Consider the following 12,493-nt stretch of genomic DNA (forward strand, 5'->3'; position numbering starts at 1 on the left):
AATCACCACCGTCCCAGATTCGATGCAGACTTTGCAAATCAGCAAAAATATCACTAAATTCGTCCTCAACAGATTCAACACCAGATAAACCCAAACATGATTAAACAAAAATATAACAAACACTCCAAAAGGAGAGACAAAACACACACTACAAGAGAAGAGACACACAAACACCAAAAAAGGGTTTTATTGAAAGGAAATTAATATTGAGCGGAGTTATTAATTTTTAGAATACCGATTACAATTAATCTTATATATGCTATAAAATTATTAAGTTAAAAATGAGTTATAATTTTTTTCATACCTATTAATTAAATATATAACTTTGATGATTTATTATAAAAAATGATTACAAAATTAGCTTAGAAATGAAAAATATTATAAATTTAAGCTTTAATAATAGGAAAACCAAACGATTATGTTTGTTAGTAAGTATTAGTCGGGGTGAGCAGAAAACCGCAAAAACCGCCCGCACCGCACCAATCAGCACCGCAAAATGCGGTTTTTAATTTTCGTGATGCGGTTGCGGTTTGAATTTTTAATAAACCGCGCGGTGCGGTGCGGGTTATGGTTTTAAATTTATGAAATGCGGTTCAAACCGCACTGCACCACAATATTTAATATGTTATAAATAGTGAACTCATTTAATAGAATTTAAGAGTTACGATAGACTTAAGGTATTTTTCTCCCATTGGTTACTTGCTCTCGGGAGATCGGTGACTTAGAAAAATGACTACGCTGCATTAGCTACCAAAAATATAAAAGGCAATTAACCACTGTTGTCCACTAGTTATTTTTAATGATAACTTAGATTTTTGATTGGAATAATTATAACTTATAATTTATAAGTTATTTTTGTTTTGTAATTAAATTCTTAAAAAAGTTAAACTTCCGGTGTGTAATTTCTAATTTGTATTATTGAAGAATATTGGTGACTTTGTGTTATATTAGTCGGAAATTTGATTAAATTTATATTTTGTATTTTATTTAAAATTTTCAAACTTGTAAAGTGTAAACCGCAGTGAACTGCACCACACCGCATCGCATTTTCGTGGTGTGGTTTACGCGGTTTTTGAGGGTACGCGGTGCGGGTGCGGTTTGTAAATTTGATCAAACCGCATGGCGGTTTGGTTTGCGATTTGAGAAAAAAACTGCGCCGCCCGCACCGCGCTTGTGGCGCCCTCCAAACCCGGGTCAGAAGTTTGGGGTCCACAACACAACACAATATATCAACCTGATTAAGAAATATTATTTATAATGACCCTGCTTCACAAAACCACGGATCGCAACAGGTTAAAGTATGAAAACAAGCCACAACCTTAATTATTACATCGTACCAAATCCCAACTGATTTAACTTACAATTGATAATAAAATCATTCTTACAATCTTGTTATCTCACTACTGCCAATAGCTCCTGCTAGCTCGATCAATCATAGTCTGGAATCCTAGCTCGAACATTGAACTGGGAAACCTTGCTAACAACCATATCCTTCTTAACTGTAGAATATATAAAAAGATTTGCAAGAGTGAGCTAACTAGCTCAGCAAGTCATATTACCAATAACTGAGGTTAAATAATAATAAATGAGATGATTCAAAGGAATCAAGTTTCTTCTTAAACAACCAATAGAATTGGATATTCATTTTAAGTTTCTAAAATCAAGGTTAGGCTGCTGATCAGTCACGCACTAACCCCGAGCAAAGCACACAGCATTGCTCTGACTACTGGATCCAAGGCCCACATTGGCCTAATTTGACCATCGATATGGTCTGACCACGAATCTGGTCCATACAAAGAAAACTATCCAATTCTAAACAGTTCAATATGATAAACAATAGAATCCAATAAAACCAGATCATAATCAGTAACAATAAAACCTTTGTATAAAAGCATGGTGAAAATTCATGGATACCGAAAGAGTATGTCAAAGTTCATAAAAGAAGTGGCCTCCAACCGGTAGGATAATCGAGTATTAGATGAATAGTGTTTTTACAAAGTTTTAGTGCTTCGATATCACAAGGTATGGTTAAGTATAAAAGTTTTTGTATATATAAACAATTTTGTTCCAGTGTTTGGTATATGATGGATATATATTTGTGGAGTAGTATCGTATTTGTATGGTTTAATATTTGGTAAATCCACAAGAAATGGTTCACAAAGAATAAGGCTTACGGCTCAAAGATCAAATGATGTGGCTCAGGTTCAAGGCTGGAGGATTCAAAGTATTTCCAAAATAAACAGAGCTATTTTGAATATTAACAATAGGTCACAAGAGATTTTAGATATATTTTCAATAAATCTCGAGAAAGGTTTAGAAGTACTTGCCTTATCATAATTGATTCCAACCTCACTTGTACTTGTCTACAACTCTATTCAACCACCATTCATCTGTTTCTCTTATGCCTCGCTTTTAATCTCTGCTTACTTGCTGTATTTTCTACATGCCAATTCTATTTTCTGATCACCCGCTTCTCTTTCTTACGCCTTGCTTATTCTGCTAGGCATCATAAGTATCTATCAATATTCCACTCATACGATTCTGTTCAACACATACTTCTATCTACCCTTCGTTTCACCCAAATCCGATTAACGGATCAAAAGTTATGCTATAAACAAGTAATCACCGAATATATAGACCGACAGTCAATCAACAAGTCACATATAACACATAATTCATCACATATTCAATGACATATCATTTATAAAGACATTCCGTGTCATAAATAGGCTTTCTGGTATTTAAAATGATCTTTAAAACATTTTTCGGAATTAAAACGAGTCGTTGGATCAATTTCAGAATAATAAACAGGGTTCGGTTGGCCAATTCTGGCTCCGAAACATTTTTAGAATAATTATCGAGCCTTAAAAATAATTTACAATAATATTTTAAAGCTCGAAACTATTTTTCGGAATTTTTAAATCATTTTTAAATAATTAAATCTAATTAAATAATTAATTAAAATCAATTAATAATTAACTAAATCAATTAATCAATTAATTTTCGAATTAATTGACTAATTAATCAATTAAAAATTAACTGAAATTAATTAAATGATTAATTCAGATTTATTTTTGAATTAAAAATAATTTCTGGAATTAAAATAATTATTTTCAGAATTTTTTTAGGAATTAAAAACAATTTTTAAAATGATTTTTATAAAAAGAAATCAAACTTTTAAAGGATTTTAAACAGAAATCAAATTGTTATAAGTTTTTAAAACGTCAGGGACCAAACTGCAAGAGTACAGAAAGGTTAGGGACCTTTCTGCACTTTTGCCATCTTCTACCTCACGTCGCCGGCGCAGCCATTGCCGGCGACTTGGAGCTTTCCGACGAGCTCAAAAACAACCCAGAACACGATCAAATCAACGGGGAAACGTAGATTATAATCTTAGGAACTTATTCATGCAATTTATTTTATCAAACAAGCTGTAAATCGATCGTAATAACCCGAGGAAAAATCACCGCCGGCGAGTTTATATAAATCCGGCGAAACTTCAAACGACAACTCCGTTCAATCCAGGAATCGTCTGATAACGTACTATATATGAATAGATTGCAAATTTCAAGGGGAACAAAACCCACCCCTTTAGAACATCTAATAATCCTTAAATAAGAAACCCCCAATTTTAATCAAGAACATTCAAACGAATATAAACCCTAATTATACAATTCGAGAATCAAACCCTAATTTGAACATGTTATTGAACTCCAAATTGATCATATGACATACCAAAATGATCAGGAAAACAAGCTCTACAACATACAATCATCAAATCATTCAAACAATCATCCGTACAAAAATTCATAATTTAAATACCAAGAAATTCGAATATAAATAATTAAATAGAAAATCACCAGATGTTTCTGGGTTGAAATTGATGGAAGATTTGGATTCTAGATTTCAGTAGCTTCATTTTGAGTATATGTACGCCAAAATCGGATATCGATAACGCCTCCGAATTTGTGTTTGATTATGAAGAACATAATATAATTACAGTATTTTCTCTGTAAAAACTCTGTAAATACTGTTTGCAAGTACAAAATAAAATACGGTAAAGGCTATTTATAATTACGGGAAATTAGTATCCCGTTGGATCGTTCCGGATATAAAACGGTACGTTTATTTGTAAAAACTGATCCAAACGGTATCGGTTTTCGGGATAATTATCCAAACCAGTACAATTTGTACTGCGGTCTTGGTCTCAACGCCTGGTTACACGTACTACGAAGTGATAATTGGGATAGTTTAATAAAAAGCTCCCGTTTATCGAAAATACGGGTTTTATTGATTTACCGAAACGAATATTGTATCGAAAATGTTGCGCCGGGACCCGCGCAGGACAAACCGTACGCCGGATCGAAAAAGTCGAAACACGGAAAATGCTCGGAATATTGCAATTAGGTTAGGAAGGAGTTCTCGGAAGAGTTTCGGGTTCCAAAAACGTAAAAACGGCTGACGTCGGTTGGTTCCCGTTTTTATAAAATAGGTTTTAAATATCCGGAAAAAGATTTTATAAATTTCATATGATCCTTATAAATCCATAAATCAACATAAAAATAATTAGGAAGATATGACAATTATCTATATTTTATTTTGAACATATAAAAATGAAAATACTCAATTGATATCATTTTTAAACATCCAAACACATTTAACACTTAACAAATAATTCACAAAATAGATACTGAACATGCATAATAATTATTTATTAGCAAAAATAATTACACGATATATCCCGGATATTACAGCGCTGACCCCTAAGTATTAGCAATTTCAACAAATTAGGATATCTCTTAGCTATCTATGTGGTTACTTTTGTTCATCCACTAATCCACTTCTATTACCCTAATCTCGCACCCTCCCTCCCTCATTTACAACAATTTCCCTCTTTTTTTCTGGTAAGTCTAATTTTCTCTCTTTCTTCTACTTGGGAATATCTATTTGTATATTTTAGAATGGCAAACGAAAGGTCTTTTGGGTTTGTGAAGGAAAATAGGAGGCTTGTTTCTGATATGGGTTTTATGGAAGCTCAAACTAAAAGCTCCAATTGAGTATTATTCTGCTTTTACTTTGATTATTTATGATTATCGTATTTGTATGCGTACACATTTTTTGCTTAAAAATTGGTGTGGGAAGCCCTAATTTTCCAGCATGTTTGCAGCTAATGATTGACTGTGAAGATGGGCTTTTGCCTTCATTTAGTGAATGATTTGTCATACTTTAAGAAAACATTCTAATTCGAGAGAAACTATTATCATATTTTTAGATAGTTGATTAACACATTCTTGAAATAGTATTTTTAAATCAGTAGTTCACATTCAAATTAAGACCACCTCATCTCTTTTGATTAATTATAAGCCTCATCTCTTTTGATTAGTTATAAGCATCAACACTTAGATATATCAGTTACATGTTTTATATATATCATTCACCATTTACTAGATTATGTATTCCCCTCGTTTTTCAGTTTTGGTTGATGTTTATGCTTTCCTTGTTGTCCCTACTATCTTTAATGCTGGTAACTGTGATGAGGCGTGGGGCTGGCCGCGGAAACAAGGCTAGCAGGGGAGGAAGGGGAAATGGAGGTGGAAGGGGAAATTATGCTGAAGGTGAAAGGGATAATAGTAGCAGCAACGAGAATAAGAGGAACATCCCGTTGATTCCATACTTTGAGAGGGCTGATAGATCAGTCTCAACAGGTCATCACCCCAACGTCCCATTAGAGGGTGAACCAAAAAACGAAATTGTTTCGTTTAGCGGCAAGTAGTAAGTAAATTTCACTATTGTTTTTTATTAATTACAATTTTGTCATATCTTCTTTTTAACATTTTATTTTCAATATATATTATATGAGAAGTTTTATTAGTGATGAACAATGTATGTTGCATTATTAAAAAAAATATACAAAAGAAGACTTTGAAGGCAATATCAAGAGATTTTTGGCCTAAAGGAGCTATGGATAGCGTTGGTAAACCTCGTACACAATTCTTCGATGACGGATACTACAAGAATGTACTTGATGAGTTTGAGGTACTAAGTACACACATATATATAAATGGATTTCATAGCTATATATCTAGTATGTTTATTACGGGGGTTTTTAGATTGCTTTTAAATTTGGTAGATATATTTGGACAACACTTATATTTAGGTAATTTTTTCTTGAATGTCAGAAATACTATGACTTCGAGCAATGAGTTCCTGTAGAAGTGGCACGTGCTAAAGTGAAGGCACATTTAAAGACTAATTTAAAGAGTATGATTTTATGAGAGTTAAAACAAGCTAATAAAAGAGTTCAAAATAGTGCACCAGGAACTAGATGACATGATGTTAAACCTTTACACATCAATCCGGATTCTTGGGAAGCATTGTGTGATTGGTGGGATTCAGAAAAATTTCATAGAATGTCCAAGAAAAGTAAGGAAAATTGAAAGCGCAAGATGTTATTGCATACTACTGGCGCAAAACCTTATGTCAATTTTCGCCAAACAAGTTTACTTTTCCAGTTTTTCTTTGTAACGGTTATAATTTGCATGTCAACTTTTAATATAAAAATTATTATGAATACTTTAGGAGGAAGGGTAAACTGGATAACTGAAAATGCATGATTTATATGTTGTCTTATAATCTGTCACAAAAATTAGAAGTTTGGGTGATCTAATAGAGCTTTATTTGTTCATGTTTGCTCATGTATGTTCAATTTTATAGTTGCCTTCTTATTATATTAGTGAGGAAACTAAAAGGCTCTATATATAAGTTAGAAAAACAGTAAGAACTTAGGTATATCACTCATGAAATAGAGTCGTTGAAATTTTCATTTAACATTAAGAAAAACAAAATTTTCAATTTATCATATTATATTATTTTCACTCAATGCCTTATTGTAGGAACTCGAGGAAAAGGAAAAGCGGATGCTTACACTAGTTGAGTTCTTTGACGCTACCCACGAGAAAAAAAATCAAAAGGGAACTTTCTGGACACCTGAGTCAGCCAATCGTATGAAGGTATGGATTATGCGTAAATTGTTTGAGGCCAAATTTTTTATTTAGTATATATAATCTGCTAGGAACTTGTACTTTGTTTTACATATCATAAGTTGTTTTTGAATGTGATGTTGTACATTACTTGGTAATTGTGTTGTTAAACTCTTCTATCGGTATTATATACATAATTGAGGCATGGAATTTGTCATATTTTTAAAACGAGGTATTATGAGATAAATTTTTTTTATCTGATTTATTATATAATTTTGGTTTGCATAGTATTGTTCAACAAAAGTTTTTATTGTATGTAATATTTTTATTATTTTGCAACTATAATTTACATTCATTAATTTTAAGAGGTACTTACAGCTTGATCCTTATGTATTATATTGTAGGATTTACTGGTGAAGGGATGGGATGAGTATACACGAAAACACACAAATAATGAGGGAAACACATCTTCTCCCACTGCTTTATCTCCCATGTCGCCCAACAAACGTATGCGCGCGGAGGCAGAGGTGGCATGTTCAATCTCGAAAGAGCTTGGTACTCACGCACACAAGAAAAATAGACTATTTATGGGGGAGTCGAGCGAACTTGTCCGATATTTATAATGGTGAAGAATTGTTAGTTCAACGGAACCCACGTTTGACACCTAACCATGCTGTATGCTTATCCCCTAATCTTTTAAAATGCGCAATGGGAACTACAACTATAATTGTTCACGCTTATGATGATGATGTTTCTGTAGCTGGCAAAGAGATAGAAGAGCATACTCAGCGATTAGCAACAGAAGTGATAAAAAATGATTACATGCTTTGGGTTGAGTACTCGAGTGGCATTTAATATGGTTGCAACAATCTTCGCAGAATATAAGAAGGTTATAACAGAGGTACACTTTCATTAAATTTTAGAATTAAATAACTCCATTAGCTAAAAAAAATCATCCATCCATTTATTTATCTAAATATATGTGTTTACTCTAATTGAAATCTACCTGATTTGCCTCGTATAGTCCTATAGTTTTAGTCGCATTATTAAGGTATTATTTGGTTTAAGTTACACGGGATTCATATAATGCAGTTATGTGATGGGATCATTGTTCAGGTAGCCATAATTCCACGCATTAGTATAATTTACGGCCTGCACAAGACCCTTTATATAGGTTTTTAAATATTTTGGTGATCTGGAGATGATCTGCAGTAATATAAAAGTGAAAAATACTTTAAATAGTGTATTAAATTTAGTCTTATTTGTTGCTTTTAGTTAGATTTGATTATGGCATGTAAATTTGTGAACTGATCTACTTGAATAGTTATCTAAGCAATAAAACAAAGTAAAAATTTCTAGAAGAGAAATCATAATAATAATTTTTTATTAATAGAACATTGAAATATTGAAAAGAGACTTTGAGTACTCATATTTTAAATTTTAATTGATATTGCAGGATTCACATAATGGTGGCACTCCCGACATATCTGATGATGAGATTTTTTTTAGGATGCATTATGGTGTTTGGCCTAGGATCAGGTGCTTGGAGTAGGATGTAGGTCATTTTAGTGTAGGATTAGGTACTTGCCTTAGATCAGAATAATGTTTAGTTGAATTAGTTAGGTTAGAATGTAGCTAGATACAAGGAAAGTGAATGTAGTTGAATGCAAAGAAAGTACAATACTCATGTATTGCTATAACTTTGATTTTTTTCTAAAAAACTTGTGTTTGTTTTATTTACCAAGCTATGTATGTTGTTTTGTAGGTATTTATTTTTGTTAAAAATGCTGATAAACTGTGTTTAATATAGGTTGTGTGAACAAATATTTATAGAATTCATGTCCACAATAGCTATATTTAGTATGGTCAATTATATTTGACGGAATCTAAAATGTATATATACGGAGAAAAATAGAAAATAATTATTTTTACTATTTTAGAAAATTAAAAAATAGTTTAAATACTACGACATCAGTCATATTTACATGGTCATATTTAAGAATCACTCCGTTAAATTTATAAATTATGTGGGAAAATGAAAATTTTAGAGGGAAAGATGAAATTTTAAATAATGAAAATTTTAGAGGGAAAGATGAAATTTAAATTTTATATATGTAATAGAAAATCAGTCAAATTTATAAATTGAGCCGGGAGTTTCAAATTTATTATATGTGACAGAAAATCCGGAATATAAAGTGTAAAACTCCACGGAAATAATAAAAGTGAACCCTACAAAAGCCACGGTTCTCTTTCCGTTTAATTTAATATAAATACAACTGAACTGCTCTTAAATGTGACGGATTATATTAAATTTGACGGAATTTTTTCCGTCATTTTTAACCTTATCTCTTGTAGTGACTTAAATAGATGAAATAAGGTTTGTCTGTTACTTTAACACATGATTGATGATATGAACATGTCTCCATTGCTCATACTTTTAAGTTCTTTTAATATATTAGTTAGTGCTGGTTCGAAGTCTGGGAAGATGGACGATGCAAAGAAATTGACTGAGATGATGAATGGAAGGGGTTAATATCCCAATATAGCCATGCACAATGCTCAAATAGGTGGATCAAAGGCATGATGGAATTTATGAATGACATTTTGGGCAGGGGAAGTACTCAATATTTTCCAAATACCATTTATTAAATTGTAAGATTGTACAGTCTCATCATGAGCGTCATGTTCCATGGGATAGGTTGTAAAATAAACTGTGTTTTCCAAAACAAGACATGATCTAAGAATCCTATCGTACCACTACTAGGGTTAGGTTTCAAAGTTTTCGAGGAGTTATGGATGGGAGAATATATCTCAAAATTGATTGATTTAAAGGATAATTTCGGAGAAACAATATACAAATTATCCTGAGCATGGTTGTTAAGTCGACAAGTCGAGCCCGAGTACTGTGGAATTGACTAGTCGACAAGTCGCCCGACTAGTCGTAAAAAGTTGACAATATCCTATTTAGAGTAATTATAATATATAATATTAGTAAACAAACTTCAAAATAATAGTTCAAGTAAAAACTAATAGATAATAAGTTCAAATACCCAAAGTCAAATATCTCTAATCAAATAAAAACATAACTAAAGAGTCAAATCAACTAAACAAACACAATCATGCATCATATCATCCATCTCGGAATCATCTCCATCTCCTCCTTGGGTATTCTCCTCGGGCGGGACACCATAATCATCTTCCACTTCCTCATCATCAAAAGGAATATTATCTTCATCTTCATCTTCTTCATCAATCCGATCTTGTATCGAACTAGTGTTCCGTCGAGTATAGGTTAGAGTGGAACCACCTCTAGCTCTCCTCGAAAAATTACGTCCCTCAAGTGATTCGGATGCACCCGAAGCTATATCCACCGCTTCCCAAAACCTATCCTAAATGCCAACCCACTCATTAGCCCATTCCAAGTCCTCAAATACAAATGGATCAAATTTCTTCCTAGCTCACGTCTCTTTTTGTATCTTGAATCAATCTTCCGGCTGTATTGGACATACACCAAGTCATTCAAACGTTGATGTTCCAACATATTCCTCTTCTTCGTATGTATCTAAATTAATTAAATGTAATTAGGCCAACAATAGGAGAAATAGTTGCAAATTGGAAATAAAGTAATAAACACTTTAAATAAGACGAGGCACTTACAAACTCAAATGTACTCCAATTGTGTTCACAACCGGAAGATGATGCACACAAACCAACAATATGCCTAGAAAATGCTTGAAACTCAATCACACGGCCTCCATATGCATCCCACCAATCAACTAATATATAAACAAGAATAACACAAAATAAACATTCTTTTTTTTATGAAATTTACAAAGTTTTGAAATGAACTTACGAGGACTTTTTGACTTTCTATGCTCAATTGTCATTTCCCTTGCAAAGCCTTCCCGAGTATTTTTGTAGGCATCCGCATAATCACTTATTTTGTTCCTTGTATCCCTATCCTTGACCATCTTCTCAAGCACATCATTGAAATCTTCTCTAAGTCGTGAGGCATAGTCGGGATCGTTTTCAAGAAGATCAAAGTATCTCCCGAGATTAAGAAACAAAGAAGCTCCATGTAATGGTTTTCCCATTTGAATATTCCAACGATCATCAATGATTTTCACCACTTTGTTCCGGATTTCCATTTTTCCACCTCCAAATTTCTTCTTGACTTCGACTTTCGCATAATCAATAGCAGCTACAATTTCCGCCAAAGCAGACCTTTCATCACCATCAACAATGCGCAACACTTAAAGAAGTGGCAGTGATGCATTTACACAATCTCCAATATTACTCCAAAAGATGGACGAGAGAACAGGGCTCCCGGACTTTTTTGACACATTTGAACTGAAAGTTCAGTTTTTTAGCACAACTATTCAAAATGTTCCAAAAGTGGCACAGAACGCCACTTCCTCCGGGGTAAATTAATTTTTTTTCTTTCCTCCCGGATTGAATGGCAGTTGTGAAAATTGTGGTTAAGTGTTTGTAAGTGGGAAATATGTAATGGAGACCTAGTTTTGAGTCTTCATATTAAATTGGGAAAAAATTATTTTGGTGTAATTTTTTTTTGTTGGGTAGTCATGCAAGCCTATTTACAGTAAGTAATTTTTGTTTTTTTAAAAAAAAGTGTATGTATGACTTTGTGCCCTCAAAAAGGGTAGTCGGCAACAAAAATATTCAATGAAGACCTAGTTTTGAGTCCTAATATTAAATTGGGAAAAAAATATTTTGGTGTAATTTTTTTTTATTAGGGAGTCATGCAAGCCTATTTATAGTATGTAATATTTGTATTTTAAAAACAAAGTGTACATATGACCTTTTGTGACTTCAAAAAAGGGTACCTTGGGAGTTGACAAAGAAATGTTTTTATGAAAGGGTAGTTTATATTTTTTTTGCTGTAATAGAAGACAATAACATCTTTTAGTAAAAGTAACAAGATGAAATCGACTTGTCAACTTTTAGAAGTCCGAATCTTCAGACAAATATGAAAAGTTAAAAGAAGTACTGTGTTTACGTAAAGGAAATGCAGATTTCATAAATTCACGGGAGTAGGCACATGCAAATTTATGAAATGATTTGACAAGTCAACTTTTGTTTTGAACTGAATGACACATGTGAATAATTTCATTTTAAAATTAATAGGGTGGATAATATCAATTATTTCCATATTCGTAACTGCACAACCTAATATTACATTTTGACCATGTAATATGGCTATAAATAGCTGCAAAACAATAAGCCATCAACTAAATTTCCCCCTTTGTAGTATATTAGTTTCTAAATTTTGAGGCTGCTACAGTCAGGTCATGGAAAAGGGCAAGGGACACGGTAGTTCTGATATTCATGATTACGGGGAAGTTAATTGGTATAAATGGACCGAATCTCAAGCACGAGATGAAGCTCAACAAGCAGAAATTAGGCAGGTCAAACAATTTGTGAGAAGAATGCGAGGTATACGGGCCGCACAAGGACATGTCGTATATGATAATGAATAGTTCGTTGGCTATGGG

General features: G+C 32.8%; 1 protein-coding gene across 1 annotated transcript; it reads right to left on the minus strand.

Moving 5' to 3' along the window:
* Positions 1-10,066: 10,066 nt before the first annotated feature.
* LOC141664716 (uncharacterized) lies at positions 10,067-12,226 on the minus strand. The gene is made up of 5 exons (XM_074470670.1): positions 12,178-12,226; positions 10,834-11,232; positions 10,638-10,756; positions 10,415-10,542; positions 10,067-10,364 (listed from the first exon to the last, which is right to left on the minus strand). The coding sequence occupies exons 1-5, from the start codon at positions 12,224-12,226 to the stop codon at positions 10,067-10,069; spliced, it is 993 nt and encodes a 330-aa protein (XP_074326771.1).
* Positions 12,227-12,493: the final 267 nt, after the last annotated feature.

The sequence above is a fragment of the Apium graveolens genome, chromosome 6, assembly GCF_009905375.1.
Source record: "Apium graveolens cultivar Ventura chromosome 6, ASM990537v1, whole genome shotgun sequence".
Lineage (NCBI taxonomy): Eukaryota > Viridiplantae > Streptophyta > Magnoliopsida > Apiales > Apiaceae > Apium > Apium graveolens.